Source organism: Camelus ferus, chromosome 12 (genome assembly GCF_009834535.1).
Source record: "Camelus ferus isolate YT-003-E chromosome 12, BCGSAC_Cfer_1.0, whole genome shotgun sequence".
NCBI lineage: Eukaryota > Metazoa > Chordata > Mammalia > Artiodactyla > Camelidae > Camelus > Camelus ferus.
The window spans coordinates 53,190,070-53,211,911 of NC_045707.1; the positions used below are offsets into that span (position 1 = coordinate 53,190,070).

Here is a 21,842-nt window from a genome sequence, read left to right on the forward strand (position 1 = left end):
GCCGACCTGGGGCCTCTTTCTTCTCCTCTTCCTCGCACATGGGGGCTTCCGCGCTCTTCACAGGGGGGCTGGCGCAGCAGGCTGGTTGGGAGAGAGAAGGGTGTGAGCAGGCAGCACGGGCCGTGGGGCCCAGGCGAGCGTGGGCGACGGGCAGCGGGCACCTGGGGCGGGAGGCCGGGCCTTCACGATGTAGAAGACGATGATGAGGACGATGCTGACGGCCATGGTGAAGATGGTGGACATGGCGATGACCAGGGCCGTGGCCAGGTGTCCTTGGCCCGAGAGCTCTGCTGTGTCAGGAGACAAGGCCACGCCCGGGGCTCAGGGCCCTCCTGCGAGACCACGGCCAAGAGCGGCGGTCCTGCCGCTGGACCCTCCCGGACCCTCCCGGACCCTCAGGATGCAGATCGCGAGCCCTGAAGCCCGTGCTGGGCGGCAGCGGCTCCCACCCCCCGGGGAGTTTGCTCCCAGGACGTCTGCTCTGGGTTCTGCTGCCTCGGGGACCCAGGCAGGTAGGTGTGGAGAGGAGGGGCCCACAAACAAAACTGTCCTGAAGACAGGGCAAGACAAAATTTTCCAGGAAAATCTCAGGAAGGAAGGATCACCTGCGAGTGTGTCTCATGTCACCTCAGCCTCAGCGTGACCAGCGCCGGCAGAGCTGGCGTGAGACCCCCGCCCAAGTCCCCCCAGGGACGTCTGCTGTGATCTGTCCTAATCCTCCAAGGGAGCCACGGGGACCCGGCTCCCCTGCAGCAGGATCCAGGTCACCCCATCAGATGGGAAGGAGACGCGTCCCAGTCCCTGGGCCCTGGACCCCCGCCCGGAGGGAGGCTGCCCAGGGCTGGCACCAGGCGCTGCCTGCCCTCTGGGTGGGGGTGGCCCATCTACGTGTCGCCCTTTCCTCCGGGCTGGTGCCAACCCCCCCCCCTCCCCGGTCCATGTGCTCAGCTAAGCCTTCCTGCCCTGATGCTCTGGCCACTGTGCGCATGGGTCTGGAACACTGCCGGGCTGGGAGACTGAGTGCACCCCGGGACCCAGGAGGGGCTGGAGCCTGGGCCCTGGGCCCTGAACGTGCTCAGACCCCGGTGGCGTGGAAAAGCACGTGGGAAGGAGGCCTCAGTGCCCGGTCTTGTCTTGGGAGAAGCCGCGGCCTGGGGGCCCCCACAGCTCCCTCCCTAAGGCCTTAGGGAGCCAAGTGCGGTTACTGGATACAAACAGTGAAGTCTGGTCAGCAGGTTGTCTGGAAGCCAGGAGGGCATCCCTGACGTGAGGCCCAGCGGCCTAGGAGGCTGGTCTCTGCTCACACCCTGATCACCAACATGGTCCTAGGGCCCGACACCCCCGGGGGCACGCACACCTCTCCTTGCAGAGAACACCCTAACTTCCAGGAACTGGGGGCCCCACGTGGTTGTCACTGAGGGGAGAGGTCTGAGGTGGGGGCGACTCCGTCTTACTTATTTCCTCCCGTCTCCTCCTGACTGTCCTCACCCCCAGGTTCCCTCCCCAAGGAGCCTGCGCCCTACCTTTGTGGGCGTGCTGGGCCGGGGAGAGGGTGCTGCCGCCAGGTGTGCGGGGGAGGTTGGCAGAAACTCCCACGGTGGCTCCCACACCTGCAAGGACAACGGTCACCGTGGGTCCCTCAGAGGGCCCGGGAAGCCCCACCCGCAGAGCTGGGGACAGGGCCACGGGGCGTGTGGTAACCCCGCAGAGGCTCCTGGGGTCGTCACTGAGCGTCACTGCTCAGTGTGGACAGACTCACAACTCAGCCTCCTACGACACGAAGGATTTGCATCTGCATGTGAAAATATGTTTTGGGGGGAAACGCTGGAATAATTCTTTCAATTGCATCGAACAGGAATGTATTTTTCATACTTTTTCTGGCTATAAAGTAATGCACACTCACTCTTGAAAATCTGGAAGAAACCAGAACATGAGAGAAGTAAAAGAGCTGCCCGCAGCCTCACTGCCTAAAGGTGACACTTTGATGTGTTTTCCTCTAGGATTTTGCCTCTGATACGTTTTCAAAATGGTTGTGACTGAACTGTCAAAGAGCAGAAACATGCTTCCTTCCCTCAGAACCGCGACTCACGAAGCTCTGCCCCCTTGTGGGAAGCATCGCTTGGCAGGGACGACGCAGAGGCTGATTTTGTGGTCGGGCGAGTCACTAGGGGACTGTTGTGTTAAAATGCCCTGGTGTGGACCTTCCTTTAGGCTGGGCTTGAGGTCTGCAATTAGTAAAGAGAATCTTGTTTTAAAGAAGTTTCCTTCTCTCTCACTTCTGTCTCTCCCGGGTTCGGAGTCATTCGTGGGTTTGCCTGTGGAAAGGTGATCAGACTCCATGTCCACCAGGACCCTGGCAGCCCCTGCGGGGCGTCCAAGGGGAATGAATTTCTAAATTACATCTCAGGGCTGCTCGGGACAGCAACACAGCTGATGGACAGGGGACGTCTGGCTGAACTGTCCACATATCCAGCAAGCAGAGGAGGTCACAGGAGGGCGGGCCAGAAACCCTGATCCCTTGCCTTTTAAAACCAGAAAACTTCACAGAGGAGGAGGGTGGAGGCTGGAAGGGATGGGCAGGCGGGGGACTGGCCCCGAGTGACAGCAGTGCCGTTAGTTAGGGCTTGAACTGTCCCCAGAGGCAGCACACGCTCCCCGATGCATACCCCCAGGCAGCCTTCCTTGCCCTGAAGAGCCCGCCGCCAGCTGGCCAGGTGTCCCAGGGCCAGAGGTGTCTCTGCTGGAGGTTTTCGGCTCCTGGGCCTTCACCCCGCCAAGCTCCTGGCCTTTGTCCTTTGCCATATCTGTCTCTGGCAGGGTTGCCATCCAGACAACCGCACACGCTGGGGCGCCTCTTCCCTGCGCCGGGCACACGCGTGGTTCCCGCTTCTCTCCTGCTCTGTCCTCGACCGACCGCTGGCCTTTGGGTTAGGTCTTAGCTCCCCCACCAAGGGGGTGGGACCAAGGGACGTGGTGGCCGCAGTGGGGACCCCAGAGCTGACCTGCCAAACAGCCCCGAGCCCACGTGGGGGGACTTCTCTCAGCAAGGCGGGTGAGGGGACAGGAAGCAGGAAGGGTGGGGGTGGAGGGACGCATGGAAGGTCTCTCCTCCCCCCCGGGCCGGCTCCTGAGTGCAGCGCTGCTGGCGTCCAGAGCTTACAGGGATGTCCCCTGCCTTTCTGGAGAGCAGTAACTCCCCCCACCCCAAATCTACACACATCTCGTAATTTATGAGATTTCAATGGGATCGAGTTGATTTCGCCTTCTCATCCTGGCCAGGGAGGGGGAGGGGAACACGGGGCCAGCTCCAAGCACAACTGATTTCCCTTCAAAAGCAAATGGGCTGTTGGGAAGAGACCATGTGTTTGTTTGTAAGGGGCTCAAGGCAGCCAAATACCTGGAGGCGCTGCATGTGGGTGTTTGTGTCTCTGTCTGTTCCCGTCCCTCTTGGTGGGGACTTGCTGGCTGAGGCTGGTGAGGTACTTGGGGACACAAACACGCCCAGGCCTGTGGTCCAGAGAGGGACACCCAGAGCAGCCAGCCACCAGACTTACAACACGCCCTTGCACCCGCCAGGCGGGGCTGGCACACAGCAACCACATTCTCCTGCCCCTGCAGGCACTCCGCCAGGGCCAGGTGCCAAGCTAGGCCTCTGCCCCAGTTCACCACACACCCCGGTGGCCTCCAGCTGGTGGCGCCTGGATAGCCCTGGGCTCCTTGCTGATCCCTGAGCAGATTAGACAAACGATCTGTTCTGAGCACGTCCTAGGGGCCCGGGTTGCCGCATGGACAGTGGGACATCCTCAGGGCCGCCCCACTGGGACCCTGCACCCTCAGAGCTGCCCCGCCAGGACCCTGCTCCCTCAGGACCACCCTGCCAGGGCGCTGCTCCCTCAGGACAGCCCCGCAGGGACCCTGCACAGCCCGAGTTCTGTCCCAGGCTCTGCTCTGGTCCCCTGAGGACTAACTCAGCACCAACGCTGGTTTTGGTGTCTGAGGTTTCCCTCCAGGATGGGTGTCCTGGCGTGGATCCTGCGATGAGAATGCCCCTCAGGGTTGGGTGTTGGCTCCCACACGAGGCCTGTCTTCAAAGGAGAGCAAGTGGGTCTGGCTGTGCTGAGTCGAAGAGCGGGCTCTGCCCAGGGAACATCCCTCATCCTCTGGGGGCTCTGAGGACCAAGCTCACAGCCCGCATGACTGCACCGCGACTCCAGGTGACAGCAGGCGCTCCTGGGGCCCTCGCTCTGTTCATCACACCAGCTGTGGCTATGCTGGTCTGGATCAGTCTGGCTGGGACCCCCTACCCTGATTTAGGGAGAGATTCACGGAGTCACCCATCTGTAAGGCTGCCACAGTGGTGCCCCTGGTGCGGAGGCTGGGCAAAGCCCTAGGGCCTTGGCTGTCTCAGCGGGGATGCGCTCTGACCCCGGACCTGGGGCCAGCTCAGTGTGGACAGGAGCACCTGCCAGTCAAGATGCTCCATGTGAGAGACAGCTGGGGCTCGGCCTCCGGGGGCCAAGGCTTCCCGTTCCAGCAACACCGCGGCTGGGCCTCTCATGACGGCATCTGGATAGATGAGCTGGCGCTCCCGGACTTGGCTCTGGGCCATGGCCCCTGACGCGGGATGAGAGAATGATGGCGGCAATGGAAGAATTGCTGGGTGCCGGCCGGGTGCCCATCCTTGACCCCAGGTCCCGCGAGGAGGGATTCCTTCTGCCGCAAGCCGTCCTGCTCAGGATGGCTGGAGGCCAGCAGGCAGTGCTCGTCTTCAGAGCCACGGGCCAGGCCTGGACTGGTTGCCTCCTGCACCTTTGTCCCCGCAAAAGTGGACAGCAGGCGACCCACTTATAGATGGGGAAGCTGGGGCCCACAGCCAAGGAACTTCCTGAGAGTGGAAACACGTCACGAAGCCCAAATCGATGCCATGACCTTTCTTCTGCCGCCTCTTGTCCTGACGATGCAGATTCCCAGATGGGTCCTCGGGATGGAGCAGGAGCGCAGTGGTCACGCCAGGTGGGCCCGCCCCTCGTCTGAGAAATGACCACCTGGTGTGGCCGTCCCTGGACGCGGCACTGGGGCCATGCTCGCTCGCTGCAGGCCTTCCTCCCGGAAGCTCTGCTGACAGTGGGGGGTCCACACAGGAGAGGAGGAGCTGAGGGCCCTGGGCGTCCCTGCGGCACCCCCACTCATACTCACACCACTTTGTGCTCTCAGGTTTCAAGTACTTTGGGCTCCTGTGTGTGTGTCAGGCCCACCAGGAGGACACAGAGGGACCAGGGGCCCGGCAGCCCTCACGGCTAGACGGGTATCTCACAGGCTGAGTCCACGTGTCCGTTTTGGGCCCCAAAACCAGCCCCGTGGCCACGTGTCATGGACACAGCCCCATCCCAGCCCCACAACAGCCTGTTTGGCAGGTGGGGAAACAGAGACGCCAGAGGTCAGGGGACTTGTCCAGGTTAAACAGGGACTAGACTCAGAGCAGGCCCCTCACTGACCTAACTGTCCCCAGAGTGCGGTCCTGGCCCCCCAGCCACTGAGTCAGGGGTGGGCCCCGCCGTGTGTGATGCAGGCACGTCAGACTCTAATGAGGCGCCCGCCCCACTTCACGGCCACACAGAGAAGCCGCCTTCTTTAAAGACGGAAGCACAGGGGGAAGAGGTGAGCAGCCCAGGGCTCATGCCTGCAAGACGTCTCCCCAGCGGGGCCTCGCAGGGCATGCTCCAGCCCTGAGATGTATACGTCCATGTCACGCCCCACTGGGGTCCGTGCTGAGAGCTGTGGACGTGGTCTGTACTGTCCACTGTTCAGTGACGCGGGACAGGCCCAGGTGATCACATCCAACCAAAGGCAGCGTCCAGGGTGGAGGCAAGGGGGCCCTGGACCCCTGACCGTAGGCTCAGGGAGGGCAGAGCCAGGGCACAGGGCAGCCAGCCAGCGACTTCGGGGACCTGACCATTCCTGGCTTTCCCAGGGTGGGGCTGCCAGCAGCCTGGGAGCTGGTCACGGTCAGCCTTCCTCGCCCTCTCTGCTGACTCTTGAGCAGGAGCCCCAGGTGACAGGTCAGTGCAGAGTGGGCTACAGGCCCAGAGGGGAGACCACACTTGAGACCCCAGCCCAGGCAGGCTCCACTCACCACGGCAGCCTATGAGGCCTCGCTAGAGGCATCTCCCCATTTTCCAGGCAGGCAAACAGGTCAGGTGACATTCAAGGTCACGCAGCAGGACTCCCAGTCCCCTGACTCTCAGTTTCGCTTCCTTGCTGGCCTCCTTTAGGCCTGGGTCCTGCAAACCCACGAGGGCCCGGGCAGCAGGCTGCTCTTCAGATCAGCAGTCATTTAGGGCCTGGGGTTCAGGGACTTTGCTGTCTTCCCCCATGTGATGGGCCTCCCTGGAGGGGAGGACAGTTGTTCCTTCCCGGGCTTAGAGCTCTCCGGCTGCTGCGTGGCCAGAGGGGTCCCGGGACTCGACAAGGTCACATGAAGGCCCATGGGGAAGGGCTGCCTGTTTCGCAGGGTCCACAGCAAAGAACTTTTTCCAGTAGGTGGTGAGTGTCCACCATCTCCCCAGCCGGGACTCACCCCAGAGCTCTCTGGGACTGAACTGTCCAGATTCCCCAGCAGCAGCCGGCAGCAGTGGCAGCAGCCCGGGGCCTCGTGTGATTTGTGGATTAATTAGTGTCTGGCTGGGCAGGGAAGCTCAGCTCCAAAGACTCGCAAACCATCTCACCTACACCAGGACTTTGGGAGGGAGGGGACGGCCCTCCTCTGGGCAGCCCCGCCCCGCCCAAACCACCTCCTCTGGCTGACCCGAAGGGGAGGGGAGGTGGGCTGCCTCCTCCTGGTGCCCTGAGGGGGAGGCCCTTGTTCTAGTCTCTGCAGAAGTGGGGTGGGCAGGGCCCCTGTGGGTGCCCTTGAAGGCCCTGGGACGGGAACAGGGCGCAGACACCCACTTCCCTCCCAGCCATCCAGCCGTCCGTCCGGCCCACTTCACTAGGGTCTCTCCCAATTGCAGACCCCACGGGACACACGCTACCTCCCCTGAGGCAGAGCCCCTGGCCCTCCATCATAAACGGACGCCCACGAGCAGTGAACCAGCATTGGACTAGGAAGGAGGCAGCCCCGGGCGGGACTCTAAACTCGAGACCCCCTGTGTCCTCAGGCGCTTCGTGCTCACCCCTATTTCCCTTGGCCTCATTGGGTTTAAAAACACGTGTGAGAACCTCCAGTTGCCTAGCGCCCTGCAGTACTTGGTAAAATACCTTGGCATCACGGGTATTTGCAACAGTCGCACGAGATGGATGGTTCAGATTTTAGTGGCTCCGCGTTACAGGTGAGAAAGCGGAGGCCCACAGGGGTCACGGGACTTGTCAAGGGACGGCACTGCCCTGAGCCTGCCTCATGGTTCCACCGCCGCAGAGCCCCTTCCCAGCCCCCAGCAGCATCTCTGCACCCTCACGGCCATGAGCTGGGCCAGTCAGGACAGGCACCAGAGCCGACACCGGCCCGCGGACACAGCACAGGGGCACTCACACTCCTTGGTGTGTGGCGGTGCCAGCAGGCAGGAGTAGCAGACCAGGCCGTAGATGTTCCTGGGCCGGTTTTCCATCATGTAGTAGCTGCGGGAGAGGAGGTGAGACAAAGCAGACAGGTGAGTGGGTGTGACCCCAGCACGCGCTGACCCCCGGCACGCACTGACACCCCCAGCACGCGCTGACCACCTGGCACACCCATGAGCAAAGCCAGGAGTGGGAAGACCCCATGGGAACCACTTCCTTTTCCAGGACTGCCCCTGCTCAGCCATCTGGGTGTCCCTCCAAACCAGGGACCAGTCCCCAACACGCCCACCCCAACCCCAGCGAGGGCACAGCCAGTAGCCCCGGACTCTGGGACCTCCAGGACTAACTGGACACCGGCTTCCCGAGGTTGAGTGGGGCTGGCTGGCAGAGCACGGCTGCAGCCAAGACCGTGGTCAGGTCATCTCTGAGAGTCACCTGCTTCCTCAGGAAGTACTTGGCCAAAGACACCAGGTGAGCTCAGGCCAGGACTGCACCCACCCCAGGGAAAGGTCAAGGCATTCACGCAGGGCTGTCTTCACCCCCAGCGATGCCCCGCACGTCTTTCAGGCTTCGCGGAGTCAGTGTGCCAGCGCCCTCCCCAAGTTCTCTGCAGGCCACGCACATGCGGCCCCACTCAGTCTCCTTCCACCGCGGGCTCCGGTGCAGTTCCCAGAAACACACGTGCAGCCGCTCGCCACATCATGAGGAGTCAGTTAACACCGTGAGCCAATGCCAGTGTTTCCCTTGTTACAGCTCAAGGGATGGAAATACCTCTCGGCCACTGGATTCTCCTGTGGTTGTTCTTTAATCTCTGTTTTATTAGCTGTGCACACCTAGCCCCTTGATAGCAGTGGTGGGGGTTGGAGGGGCTGGACTCGGCCTCCATGAGCTGGAGCACCAGCAGTGTGACCATCGGTAGCTGCCTGCCCTTCCTCGGCGTGGGGAGGCGCTTGTAAACGCCAGCTAACTAATCTCCAAACACCCTCAGAGAAGCTGCAGCGGACGAGTGCTCCCAACACACTCTGCCGCGCTCCAGAGCCACCTGCCGGGGCACCTGCTCCCAGGCAGCCAGGCCAGCCCCACCAGCAGTGAGCACCAGCCCCAGAGCTCCCCGAGGTCACCAGCCCCAGAGCGTTCGTCCTGGTTCCCAGTGCCCTGTGCTGGATGCTGGGTGCTGGGGAGGGAGTCCTGGACAGGATTGATGGGACAAAGAATGAGAGACCGAGGCTTCTGCACAGAAGTTCAAACCCCAACACTGAGAGGAGCCCAGGACATTCTGCGGTCCCCCCGCTCTTCCCGGCCCACCCACTGGGCCCCAGGTGTGAGCTCTGCTTGGATGAAGCTCTCCACGCCCGATGGGTGCAGGGCCCTCGGGGTGGGTTCTGTGCACACACGGGGCCCCCGCGCTCCAGGCCCCTCCTCGGGTGACCGGCCATGTGTCTGGAGGCATCTCTGAGCTGAGGCGTCTGAACAAGCTGTGGATGAACTGGACAACAGCGAGAAACAGCCTCGGAAACCACTGCATTTAAAGCCTGTCCCCCTAAGGCCCTGTGGGGCTGCTTCTCCTCACTCGGCCGAATGGGCACCTCAGCCTTGTCCTGGGCCAATGGCAGCGAGGACCGAGACCAGTTGCTTCAGTTAATTTCCCTCAACCGGAGGCGGGTGTTAGCGTGGGGCCTCTGGTCCCTTTGTCTTTCTGTAAACGTCTCATTTCCTACACTTTGATCTACACTTTCACTTTTCCCTAGTTCTTTTTTTTCTCTGTTCTCGAAGGGTTGATTAAGCCCAAGACAAGACTCAGTTAAAACAGCGCCTCTAGAATCTTCCTCCAGGTCGTCAGGTACAGATACTCCCCGAGGCTCAGGGCTCCTAAGCTGTAACGGACGCTCCCTCTCCCCTCCCCGTGTGGGTGGGTAGTGCCCACCATGAACTTCACCCTGTCCTCCCGCGGTCCCAGGCCAGCGGGTGCTTGTCCACGGGGGAGGCAACGCCCCAGGGAGGTTAAGAAACCCAGCCTCTAGACAGGCTCCGTTCCCAGGCCTCCCACACGAGCCTTTCTCAACAGGAAAGCCCCGTGGATGGCTCATTGTTCAGCCAGTGTCCCGGCCACATGCTGACACACAGTGGGAGGGCACAGGGTGAGGACAGAGCGCCTGCCAAACCACAGTGGGGAGAGTGCCAAGGCAGCCGCGGTCTGCGCCCACAGAGGGACCCACCGCTCAGGGATGAAATCAGCCTTTCCCGGAGCCCAGACGCCTCAGCCTCCTCTCCTCCCCTGCAGCCAGGCCCTGAGGGCTGCACTCCGGCCCCCGGGTGTCCACCTGGACGCCTGCCCCGTAAAGCACTGGGCCCGCCAGAGCTGGGGGCCGGAGGTAACGTAGGGCCTTCGGTTTGGGGCCTGGGGTTGGGACACTCACACCGCAGGGCAGAGCCAACCGAAGACAGCTGCACACGCCCACATTGTGGAGCCTGGATGCGGCCCCTGCGCTCACAGCGTCCTCCATTCACTCGCCTGGTCCTGGTGCGAGGACCCCACGGGAGGGAGCTGCTTGCTACTCAAGGTTTCAGAGCTGGAGACACCCTCCTCGGACACAGGTGGCCATCCCTTCTAGGGGCAGGGCGCGCACGACGTTTACATCGGCAAACGTCCCCGGGTGAACATGCTGGTTCTGAGCAAGGGGCCTCACTGCCTTTCCAGCACCAGGCTGGCCCCGGCCCGTGGGCGGGCTGCCTCCTGCACCGGCCTGGGCCTGTCCTTTCTGGCTGGAAAGTCCTTGTGGGTCTAAGCAAGAGGGAAGCAGGCTACCTGGCGTGCATCTTCACTGCCCTTTAGGCCATCGGGATACAGTCACAGTTGCCCTCACAGACCGCAGGGCGCAGGTTGGGGCTGAACTGTGGGGTTGGAGCCGGCGATGCCCACGGACGAGGCTCTATTCGGCAGTCTGCCCCCGCCCCCACCATGGCAGGAGCCCACCTGGACCAGCGGCTCCCCCATCATGGATGCGGGGGCAGCTCCCAGGAGGACCCACGCTCCACACCTGTGTCCCCATCCACGTGTTAGATGTCCTGGCCTGACGTCACAATCATCTCAAATTCCACACATACCTCTCTATCTCCCCCCTCCTCAAATCCCTCTTCCTCTGTATTCCACCGCCCGCGCGTGCGGTGGCCGAGCCCGCTTCTTCCCCACACCCGTCCCCACAATCCCACCCGCACTCAGGCTACAGCTTCATCACCACCATCTTCCAACAGGCCCCAAACTGCTCCTCTCCTCTGCTCCCAGCACTCCTGCACCCCCGCTCTCATGACTCCCGAACCCCTGTCCCAGCCCGGCTCTTCCTCACTGCTGGCCAAGACATGCTCTGTCCCCACCAGCCCAGATAGCGGCACCGTTTCCCAAGGCCCTCTCCCGCCGGCCCCACCCCTTACCTGTCTGTAGCCCCACCTGCGCCTTCCACGGTGCCACAGGGACCACAGACCCTGCACTTTGTCTCCATTGGAGAGCCCTGTCCTCTTCCTGGCCTGACTCCTGCCCATCCCAGCGCCCCCGAGAAGTCTTCCAAGACCCGTTCCCGACCCCCCCTCCCCAGTCATGAAGGAGGGTCCTTCCCAGACCCCAACACCTGGCCATACCTGCCGCACTAGGCTGCCATGGATTTTCCACTGCAAAGAGGGGAACCACGTCTTCCTCTTTGTCTCACCACTACCCACCTGGTGGGCTCTGAATTCAAAGGTTTATGAAAGTAAATGCAAGAGCTGTTACGCTAGGTTGTGAATGTCAGGTCAGATTCTCACACGCGGAGGCTCTCAGAACAAGTCGAGGTTTTGCAAAGAGTGCAAGTTCCTCCCCCATGGTGAGCATGGCCAGCTGTGCGCACTTCTCATCAGCGCTGCTATAGTTAATCCTCAAAACTCCGCATTTCTCTCATGAATTATGTATCTGCACTAACAAAAACCAATCAAGGCAAAGTCCTCGGAGGCACGTGTTTTCAGGGACTGGTTCCAGCCATGTAAGGTTAAGATCCTACAGAACTTCTCTTACTCAAGCAGAGTCAGCGACCCGTGTGTCATCAGGTGGGAAAGCCTTGATTCTGCTGCTCTGTTCTGCTTGGTGGAGCCCCCATACCAATAACCTCAACAACTAAGTTGGGGGCGGTAATTAGGTTTGTTTTTATTTTTAATGGAGGTACTGGGGATTGAACCCAGGACCTCGTGCATGCTAAGCACACACTCTACCACTGACCTCTACCCTCCCTCTCTGAACTTTTATTTTTATCGGACTTTCTAAAAGAATAGTCTAACATCTGCCTGGGCGTAGCTACCTGCCTTATGCATAGTGGGAAATAACGTTCCCTACTTTCTTCACCCATTTGACAAACAGGTTTGGCTCGTACTCTGGGTCGCGGATGTGGACGTGGGCTCGCCAAGCAGGTACTTGGACGAGTGGGTCTGCAGTTCATGAGATGGGTCTGAACTGAAGACAGAAAACCAGAGAGCCTGTGAGTGCGGGACAGTCACCAGTGGAGAGATGGCGGTGGGAGCCCCGGACATGGACACTTCCCAGTGACACATCTGAACTCTGGTTACTTTCTCCAAGTTTAAAGTATCTCCTCGTGTTAAAGAGCTTTTCACTTTCAATCTATTTGTAACTTGGAGGGTCTTTCCGTACTTCCTGTTTCTTACAGACTAATGCCCAGTGTCCTTGTTTGGGTGTTTTCTTCTTCTTTCCTTTCTCATTTCAGTACAGTGATTGAGGGGGATAACATGTGTGCGAGTGGGCTCCAAAACACAGTGCACTGTTCCAAGTGCTGCCGCCCCCATGGCTACCACCATCACTGCCACCATCACCACCTCCACCTCCATCACCACCTCCACCCCCCCACCTCCATCACCACCTCCACCCCCCCATCTCCATCACCACCCCCACCCCCCCACCTCCATCACCACCTCCACCCCCCCACCTCCATCACCACATCCACCCCCCAACCTCCATCACCTCTACCATTATCACCACCCCGTAGCCTTCATCACTGCTTTCACTTTCTATCTGTGGCCCTTACAAACATATGTGGTGTGGCCACCAGAGGGAGGTGGTTACTGGGTGTCAAGGCTGTACTTCCCTCGTCCCAAGGGGAATCTGCTAACTGTCTTGCCTGTAAGAAGGAAGATTCTATCTTTCTGTCTCTCACGCTAATTGCACTTTTCACTTCTTTTTTTGGGGAGACTTTTGATATATAACAGGATTGTGGTGGAATTATAGGCACCAAATATGTCTCTAATATTTCTATGAGCAGCTTTTTACCCTCGGTTTTGTCCAGAATACTAAAAATGGCAAAAGCAATACATTCGTATGGAGTTTTGGTTTTCTTTCCTCCAAAGCATGAGAGCTACATTGTCTCATTGTAAATAATCAACAGACCTGTTTGATGTAGGGAGTCAGAAGGTATGATTATGACCACGTCCACATGGGAGACACAGACGCAGGGCCTGAGTGGGTGCCCTGAGTGGGCTGCCCTTCTTGGGGGAGGCAGCCAACATGTGCCCCCCCCCACCTCCATCACCACCTCCACCACCTCCGTCTCCACCTCCATCACCACCTGGTGCCCCACTGGTGCTGGGGGAGTCCTCACCAATGGGGCCCACAGGGATTTGGCAGAGAGCGTGGTGGGGGGACAGCGCCGTGCTCACCCGGGGAGGCAAGGCCCACACTCAGCATCGTTCTCCGCATCCCCTGGAGTCAGCACCGTGGCCCGGAAGAAGCCTTCACAGTCTTTGTGGCGTCGGCATATCTGGTAGCCTCCTTTGGAGAACTTCTCTGCGGGGCAGGGGACGCAGCCATAGTCCTCATCTTTGGTGCCATAGCCACAGGACTGGTCGGGGAAGGGACAGGGGACCCCATCAGTACAGCGGCTGCCTTGCCATGACCGAACCCGCCATCCTCGGGGCACCGGGTGGCGCACTGGCTGTTTACAGGGGCTTCTCTCGGCCTTGGCGGCCTCACCGTCCTGACTGCGCTGCCCACATCCCTGTTCTGAGCCCTTCTGTCCCCGGTGCCCCCAGCCTGACGCTGCCCTCCTGACCTGTCCTGGGTAAACTCAACCAGCCAAGCCGATGGGCAGCCAGATGGTGCTGCGGCCCTTGGGGCCTGACTCCCTGGTCTCTGCAAGAACGAGGACGTTTTTCTAGCACTGAAGACATCCGTGGTGGCCGTTCCCGAGGCGGGGGGAGTAGCGGCCCTCAGGAGCAGCATGTCGCAGCCCTGCTCCCCGCCAGCGACAGCAGAGTAGGAAGCCGTCCTCTGGGTCTGACAGGCTTGCTCCCTCCCCTGGTCAGCATCGTCTGTGACCCCCACCGCTCAGACCACTTAATCTTCACTCACCCCAGGCAGCGTGCAGGGGCCTTACCAAGTAGGGCTCCTCCCCCGGCCCGCACTGGGGGCACGAGTGGCACAGCCCGGTGGTCTGGTTGTAGAACTCGTTCTCCCCGCAGCTGGAGTACTCCGCTCCCGCCGAGCACGTCAAGGACGCCTGCCTCAGGGAAGGGGGTCTTTGGCCTCCGAACCCCCGGAAGACCCGCACATACCTGGGGCCTGTACCCGCAGGTGGTGGCTGAAGGATCCGGGTGGGGGCCCCTTGGGCCCTGGTGCTCATTTGTCACCAAGTCCCGGGTGCCTTTAGCTAATGACCTGCTGTCCGAGGCTGCAGCCCAGGCGCCCTATACCCAGGAACTGCCCCCACTCCCTCTGAGTCCCAGCGAGGCCCCTCCCAGCTGCCTAGAACAGCAAGCTCTCAGTCACAGGTGTCTCTGCTCCTGGGGGGCCCAGGGGCTTGGCCTCCCCCAGTTTCGTGGCCACGGGCATGGAACTTGCCACACAGATGCCAGGCTGGTACCACGACATGGACCACGAAAGGCAGGTGAGGGCAGCTCCGACCAGAGTGTCTAACTGGGGCGGGGAGCTGGTCAGGGCTCTGCCGGGGCTGTGCTGTTGTCACCACCCCCATGTCACTGCTCTGCTGACGGGGGCCTAGCCTGGAGGACACAGCTGGCCAGAGCTCCCACGGAACCCCCAGGCGAGGGCGCAGGCGGCAGGCCCATGGCCACTTACCAACAGGACAGGCAGCCAGGCTGTCCGAGTGCAGCCTTTCTCGTGGGCCATCCTCTCCCACGGGTTTACCTGAAAGACACACCTCGTCAGTGCCAGGACCCACCGGCCATGGCCCAGGCCCACCTCCATGGCAGACACAGCGGGAATGAATGAGCCCCAAAGGAAAAGGCAGATTTCAGCTGAGCCCCAGCCCCTTGGACGCCACCATCTGTGGCCCCTCCCCCAGCATCGTGCCGTCCTGGGAAAAGCCCAAAGACGAAGGCCCAGAGCCCACGGAGGGCTGATCACTCACGCCCAGGGGATGGCCACTGTCCTTGTGCTCAGAGAGTCTGAGGAAGCAGGGCTGCTTGGGGGTGCCCTGCCCCTCCCGCCCATTGTACCCCACTTCCCGCTGCCCCAGCCGCGTCATCCGTCTAACCGCAGAGTTTTAGTGCTGAGATGACTGGGGCTCAGAGAGGCCAAGTGCTGCCCAAGGCCACACGACGGCGGGGCAGGGGTGGGGTGGGGGGCCGGGCTCGGGGCCCAGCAGTTCACAAACTCATTGCCACCCAAACGAAGCATCGCGGTTATTTTTCACTTGTCCTTTTCAGAAGTAGATATCTGTGTTTCCCACTCAGAACCAGTCTGCCTGGGAGCCTGGCTGCACAGAGGGTGGTGGGCTCACCCGGGTGCCACACGCGGGCCGCAGGCACCTCGCCTGGACCCAGGGTTTGAATTCGTAATCACACAGCACACCCTGTTCTGATGGCTGGGCTGCGTGAGAGCCTTCCAGAATCAACCGTCTCAGACCGAGGTCAGCTGGCCTTGGGGAGCCCCAGTCCCGTCGTGGTCATGGAAACCCACAGTCCCCAACCCATGTGGGGACAGGGTGGGAGCCTCAGAGCAGCAGGCCCGACCAGATGGGGCCCCTTCTACTTCGGAGAAAAGCCCTGAACCTCATGCCTGCAACACAGCATCCTCATGGCACTGGGAGAAAAGCCACCACAGGGTCACTGGTTGTGAGTCAGGAGGTCAAGGTGGAGAAGTCGGGGTCCGGGGCTGCGGGCAGTCCCTCCTCACAGGCCTTCTTTTCTAACCCCCAGGACCTGCTCAGTGAGAATTTTGGGGAGAAGCACCCAACACAAATGTGCGGCCAGAGGCCAGCAAGGGGCTGACCTCCGGAGCACTGAGTCCTCTGTCTCTCAGCCCGGGGTGTCCTCCGTCCAGCCTCCCACATGAAGTCCAGGTGGGGCTGTGAGCTTTCGTGCTTGTTTATGGTCACAACAAACGCAACCTGGGGACCTCAGCCCAGGGGACACAGCAGGCTCGGCCAAGACCACACACAGCCTGGCTCCCAGTGTGTGATTTCAAAGCTTGCTACACAGAGACCTGTCTGCAGAGACAGCCACCAGCTTCTCAATGAGAGTTTTTGGCAGGAGTGAGGCAGGGGTGGGTGACTAGACTGAGGCAGGTTGTGGGGAGCCATCCCTTTTTCCTGAATTAGGGGCAGAAGCGTGAACTCTGTGACCGAAAGAAAGGCAGGAGGGACGGCTGCCGGGAGAGGTTTGGACAGGACGCCCCGGCGACCCCGGGGAAGATGGGACGCGAGCCCCGAGGCCGAGGTCTTTCCGGATCTCCGCCCTGCTGGCCTGGCTTTCACCCCGGCAACATCAGGCGGCTTCGGGGGAGGGCTTAGGTTTCCGGAATCTCTTGAAGACACAAGAACTGCCTTTCCCCCACTTTCCCTGCACACAGACCTGCATTCAGAACTCCGTTTTGTTTGAAAACCCCGAACAGACCAGGCCAGATGCAAGCGCCAGGCACCGGGCCGTGAACTCCTGGGTGTTTTCCTCCCAGCGAGCGGCAAGCCGGGGCCTGCAGTCCGCCAGGTGGGGAGGGACGGCACAGACAAAGGCCGGAACCGGGGAGCCAGCCCCCCGCGGGCAGCCGGCCTGAGTCAGGACGGTGGGTTTCCTCGAGTCTCAGACCCGAGGCTCCCCCGGGAAGCAGCAGCCCTGGAGGCCTTCCAGGGACAATGCCGAGGGTTTCTGACTTAATTGACTCCTAATTATAGCCACGCCTGGGAGTGCCTCCCTGTAAACACGGGCAGGGCCGGGCGGGGCGCACCTCCCTGACCTCCGGGGCCTTGTGGAAAGGCTCACTGAAGACATTCCCAGGCAAACCCATGGACGCAGAAACAAGACAGAGTCTGTGGCTTTGGATGCATTTCTGTCATCGACTTCGACTCCCCAGGAGGAGGGGTTTGGAGGAAGGTGAGGGCAGTGCCCGGGCAGGGCTCCAGCCCCAGGTCTGAGCCCTCGCGGACAGGGCCCTGCACCTGCAGCGCCTGGGAGCTGGCGGGAGGAGTATCTCCCGTCATGACCTCTGGCTGATTTCACTTTGGGGATGCCCAACCCCATGCAGGGCCGCGCCCGGCCCCTCCGCTGTCTGAGCTGGTGCTCAAGGCCTGTAACCGCGGCAGTGATCAGGAAACAGGGTGGGCGCCCTGAAACACCTGCTCCCGTCGGCCGACAGACAAGGCTGCTGCCCAGCCTAACGATGGTCTAGTTCGGGGTCTGCAAATGGCCCAGTGAGTCCAGCTGCCACGTGGTCCCCCAAAATGCTCCTGCGGGATCACAGCTGCCTCTTGTCAAGACTTACGGCCACCACGACGCCCAGGACCCTGGGAGCCAGTCAGCCTGGACCGTCCACCACGGGGCCTCCTCCAGAGCTCCGCCCTCCTGCTGGCTGACCGCTCCTCCTGAGTCCACTCCCCTGTCGCAGCCCCTTCCTCTGCAACGTCCACCTCAAATGACAACACAGCAGAGACGGAGCCGCTGCTCTGGCCGGGTCCTCGCTGCCCCACGGGTGCCCAGCTGGGTGGGGGAGAGGGCAGGCTGGACCCTCAGGCCGTTTGGAGAGTCATCCTGCTGGGATTGTTGGTCTCTCCCCAGCGTCCTATGACCTTGGCCAGTGGCCGGGCCGCTGCTGCCCAAGCAGGAGGGAAAGCGTGGTGACTGGGAGCAAGCTGGATCACATCTGGGGAGAGCACGGTGCCCCTGCTGCCTCGTCTATGAAATGGGGATGAGAAGGGTGCCCAGCCATGAGGGGGCTGTGGGAGCGGCCCAGTGGTCCCACCTGGCTGGCCCCACCTGGTCCCGCCCCAGCCACTCTGGGGGCACCACGCCGTCTGACCTGCAGGGACCTGGGCTGGGAGCCCGGTGGGGCAGCTGTGCGGTCTCATCTGAGTCCTCAAGTGCCTGGAGTGACGGCGGCGCCCTGCCCTGCCTTCCCGCAGCTGGAACTCCAGAGCCGAGGGAGGAGCCCAAAACAGAGCTTCCCCCGTCCAGGGCTTCCCAACGTGTAAGCTTCACACACCGGCTGTGGAAGTGGAGAATCAGCCAAAGTTGGAAACATACTTAGGCCCAGCGTATAAAGTGGGGTCTCCAGTCAGGGAACCTCTCTCGCATCCTCAACTCCCAGGCGACCGTGTGCTGAGACCTGGAGCAAAGCAAGATGTCCAGGTAGCTTCAACTCCCCTTCTAGAGCAGGGCCTGGGCCGTGGGCACAGCAGAGCGGGTGAGCGGGGCTGCGGGCTGGGTGACTCCAGGCCCGAGGTGGAGGTGTTCCTGGAGGCCAGAGGTCACGTGGTGGCCGAGGGTCTGGCTTCCTGGGCTCAGGGTGCCCAGATGCCTTCTCTGAGGGCCTCTCACCCTGGTTCTAGGAAGATTGGTCAGACAGCTGGGCACCCCCCATCCCAGACAAAGCAGTTCAGCCAGTTCACGCCAGGGCTGGCCTCTCCAGACGTGAATCCTGCTGGTGGGGCTGGCCTCTGGTGGGCAACCGAGGGATTCTGTCCCGCTTGGAGGAAGGATTTCCGGATGCCCTGCGACCAGGTGAACAGGCGGCCTCTTGCTCACGTGTGAGAATCAGGGACTCTGGCCTCACCTTGGGGGTCAGACGACCGGCAACACGTGTGAGCAGCAGGAGCCACTGTCTCCGTGAGCCCCACGTCAGAGGTGGAACAGAGGCTGCCCTGGGACGGCTGGAGGCCAGGACTGGAAGAGGCATTGGCCAGGAGTAGGAGGCCTTTCGTCCCCTGGTCGTATGCGAGCCTGGATGCTCGGACGAGGCCGACACAAAGGCAGAGTTGGGGACGTAAGCCAGGAAGAGCGTGTTGGACCACCATCCAGCCTTGATGCCAACATGGGTCCCAGGACAGCAGCGCTGAGTCACCTGGAAGCTCGCTGGCAGTGCGGACCCCTGGCGTCTGTGGACCCACCACGTCAGGATCAGCGTTTCCGCTGGATCCCCAGGCGGCCAGTGTACCTCAATGTCTGGGGAAGCCAGTCTGGAAGGCCTCCCAGGAGCATCTTATTCGGGGCTTCATTCCCCACAGATCCCGGCCCGGGTTTCCCTGGGGTGAGTTGGAGCTGCTCTGTGCAGCTGCTTACAGACCTGGGGTCGGTGACAGACATGCACACGTCATAACCACACAGAGGTCTAGGCCCGTCCTGTGCATCCAGGGCCCCCGCCCGTCTGGGAGGGACCTTCCCTGAGGACAGCGGACTCTTGTCCCCATGCTGTCCGGGGCAGGACGGAGGCTGCGCCCGGCAGTCGGCGCCCATGGGCAGGCAAGCCCGGACCTCACGCTCCCGGGTCTGGTTGGGCCCTCGGCTGCACCTGACCCCTGAAAGGTGAGGAGGCTGCCTCTCCCCAAGGCTCCTCCTCCAGGAAGGCAGCCAACCTGGGGTGCTGCCTGCCTGGACCTGTGGGCAGGCTTGGTAGGAAGCAGGCCCTCGATGACTTGTTAAGTGCATGGGTCGGAGGTCCCTCTGTTCGGGGCCCTCCGGTGCCAGTGTGTTCACCTGCTAGGTGCTCAGAAGGTGGTGCTGGCTGACTGGGCCCCTTGTCCTCATTGGACTGCAGGGACCTGGGATAGAGGTCCTGCTTGCCCCCTGGGGAGGTCGGTGCTGCCCTTGGTGGTCCACATTCCGGGACGGGGGTGGACATGGGAAAGGACCCTGGTCCTCACTCAAGCTCTTTGTGAAAAGAGCAGAGGTGCTGGCAGCTGCCTGGTTCTGGGGAAGCAGCCACACAGCTCTCCCTGACATCCGCCCACTCCGGCCTCCTCACTCTCCCCCAGCAGGAGGGTCCTCCTCCCCAGATCCCCCAGGAGGCCCCCTTCCCACCAGCGTAGACAGACCCCTCCGTCCCCAGGAGTCTGCAGGTCATTATCAGAGCGGCTGGAAACAGGCCTCTGATGTGATTTATGCTCCCGGGAAGCTCCCGCTCTTGGTTGGATGGTGCTAATTAACACTAGATTGTGAAGATATTAACCCAATCTCTTTCACTTCTGTTTCTGCCAGACCTGTTTCTGAGAATTCGGGGAGTCTGGGAGGCATCTGGGGGGCCTCTCGCAGCCCTGACACCTGCACTCAACACAGGCTGGGGCAGGATTTTTAAACAAGGGGCCCCCTTTCTGTTTGGCAACCCTGCAAATTAAATAGTCTGTCCCATTCCAGGCAGCCTGGCTGTGCGGGCAAGGCCACCCTCCCCGGGCAGTGCAACCAGCGGTCGAGAGGCAGAGGCTGGAGAGTCTTCTTCAGACCCCTAAGGGGCCAAGGGTGGGGCTGAGCAGGAGGCTGGGCAGCAGGGGGTTGGGGGGCCTCCCAGAGCCTTACTCCCCATCAGGGGTTCAAAGGGCCAGTCTCCATGCCTGGCGCTCAGGGTCCTTGGGTAGGACTTGAGGGCTGGACAGGTGACCGGCCTCCAGCAGAGTCGCAGAGTGGCGGATGGTGTCCATACATTCCCATGACACGTATGTCCCTGTGTGGCTATACACATGTGTGCACATGTACATATAATTGTTTAGGGACTTCCCCTCCTCTGCTGGAGGCACACCAGCAGGCCTCACTCCTGGGACAAGCCCAGAACATGAATGAGTGTGTCACACTATTTTGAGTCCTAGGTGGGTCCCTTGCTCCTCAGCCGCAGAATCCCGAGAGCAGTCAAAAGCAAGGAAAACTGGCATCTTGGACACCTCTGTTCACATCTCAGCTTTCTGTTTCACTCAGCTCCTCCTGCCCGTTTTTATTTTCCCTGCATGCACACCAGCGGCAGCGTTCATGGTTCCTGCAGGGCCGCGGCCGGCCTGGCCGCAGAGGGCTCCCCGAACACCAGCGCTGCTGCTCCTGCCTGGGGGGCTGGCTTTGGGCCCCTCCGCACTCACAGCGCTCAGCCAGGCTCACGTGTCTGCGGCGACGGAAGCGGGTCTGCACCCGGAGCAGGGGGAGCTCTGCCCTGCATTTGGAACAGAGCATGGTGTTGAGACGCTGCTGCCTTCTTGAAGGCCAGGAGGCTTGTGAAAATAATGTGGCCAGGATTTCTCCACCCAGAAAGCTCAGACGGAGGGCAGGTATCCTCGCCCTAGCCTCCCGCCGCGAGGTCTGTGCTCACAGACTCATTTCTATTTCATGGAAGGGTCTTGCACACGTGGTAAGCCGGGTGAACCTTTCAGAAAAGCCCCTATTTTAGTGTCTTATCAAAATTGAGGGAAAGTATTTCCCGGGTGAAATCAGGAAGATTGTTTTAACTGAAATGCATCACTTTAAATTAGAAAATGCAAGTTTTCCTAGGACTCGCACATAAACATTTAAACATGAAACTTTGTTGAGACATCATAGCAGCCACTCTCATTATAGCTTTTTAACATGAGTGACGTCCATCCTTCCATCCATCCGTCCGTCCACCCACCATCCACCCAGCATCCATGCAGTACTTACTGAACCCCTACTTCAGACCAGGCTGAACAAGTTGTCACAATCCCTGCCCAGGGGGTGCCTCGCAACTTGGTGACCGTGAGATTGACGCCAAGGAGGGGATGAGTGGCCGGAGCAGGGAGAGCCCGAGGGGTGTTGTGTACGGGGAGAAGTGATGTGCCCGGGAGGTCAGGAAAGCTGCCTCCGACACAGAGAAGGGGATGGCCAAGGTTGGCCAGGAGTCACACTGAAAGGCAGAGGGCAAGATGAAGGGACAGCAGGGCTAAGGCCAGGGAGGCCACGTCCCTTGCTTCCTCCAGGCACCGCTCTGTCCACTCTCTGAGCCGCAGAGTCACCTCCTGACCTGCACCAACGGAACCCCGCACTCTCGTTTTCTGCGCAGGGGCCACCGTGCAGGCCCCCCCCCAGGGCACTGTCCTCCT

The 21,842-nt window shown here is 61.2% G+C and overlaps 1 protein-coding gene across 3 annotated transcripts in view; it reads right to left on the minus strand.

The window, feature by feature from the left end:
* The window catches only part of EDAR (ectodysplasin A receptor), a 60,823-nt gene that overhangs the window by 7,882 nt on the left and 31,099 nt on the right, over nucleotides 1–21,842 (minus strand). Inside the window, exons 1-8 of one of the 3 annotated variants that reach the window (XM_032493678.1) lie at nucleotides 16,396–17,798; nucleotides 14,660–14,728; nucleotides 13,959–14,081; nucleotides 13,243–13,424; nucleotides 7,529–7,614; nucleotides 1,524–1,610; nucleotides 162–287; nucleotides 7–81 (exon numbers count right to left, since the gene is read on the minus strand). In XM_032493678.1, coding sequence (XP_032349569.1) covers nucleotides 7–81; nucleotides 162–287; nucleotides 1,524–1,610; nucleotides 7,529–7,614; nucleotides 13,243–13,424; nucleotides 13,959–14,081; nucleotides 14,660–14,728; nucleotides 16,396–16,401 — 754 coding nt within the window. In that variant the 5' untranslated portion in view covers nucleotides 16,402–17,798. Of the gene's footprint in view, nucleotides 1–6; nucleotides 82–161; nucleotides 291–1,523; nucleotides 1,611–7,528; nucleotides 7,615–13,242; nucleotides 13,425–13,958; nucleotides 14,082–14,659; nucleotides 14,729–16,395; nucleotides 17,799–21,842 lie in introns of those variants that run through there. The other 2 variants (XM_032493677.1, XM_032493680.1) reach the window with 2 other exon arrangements.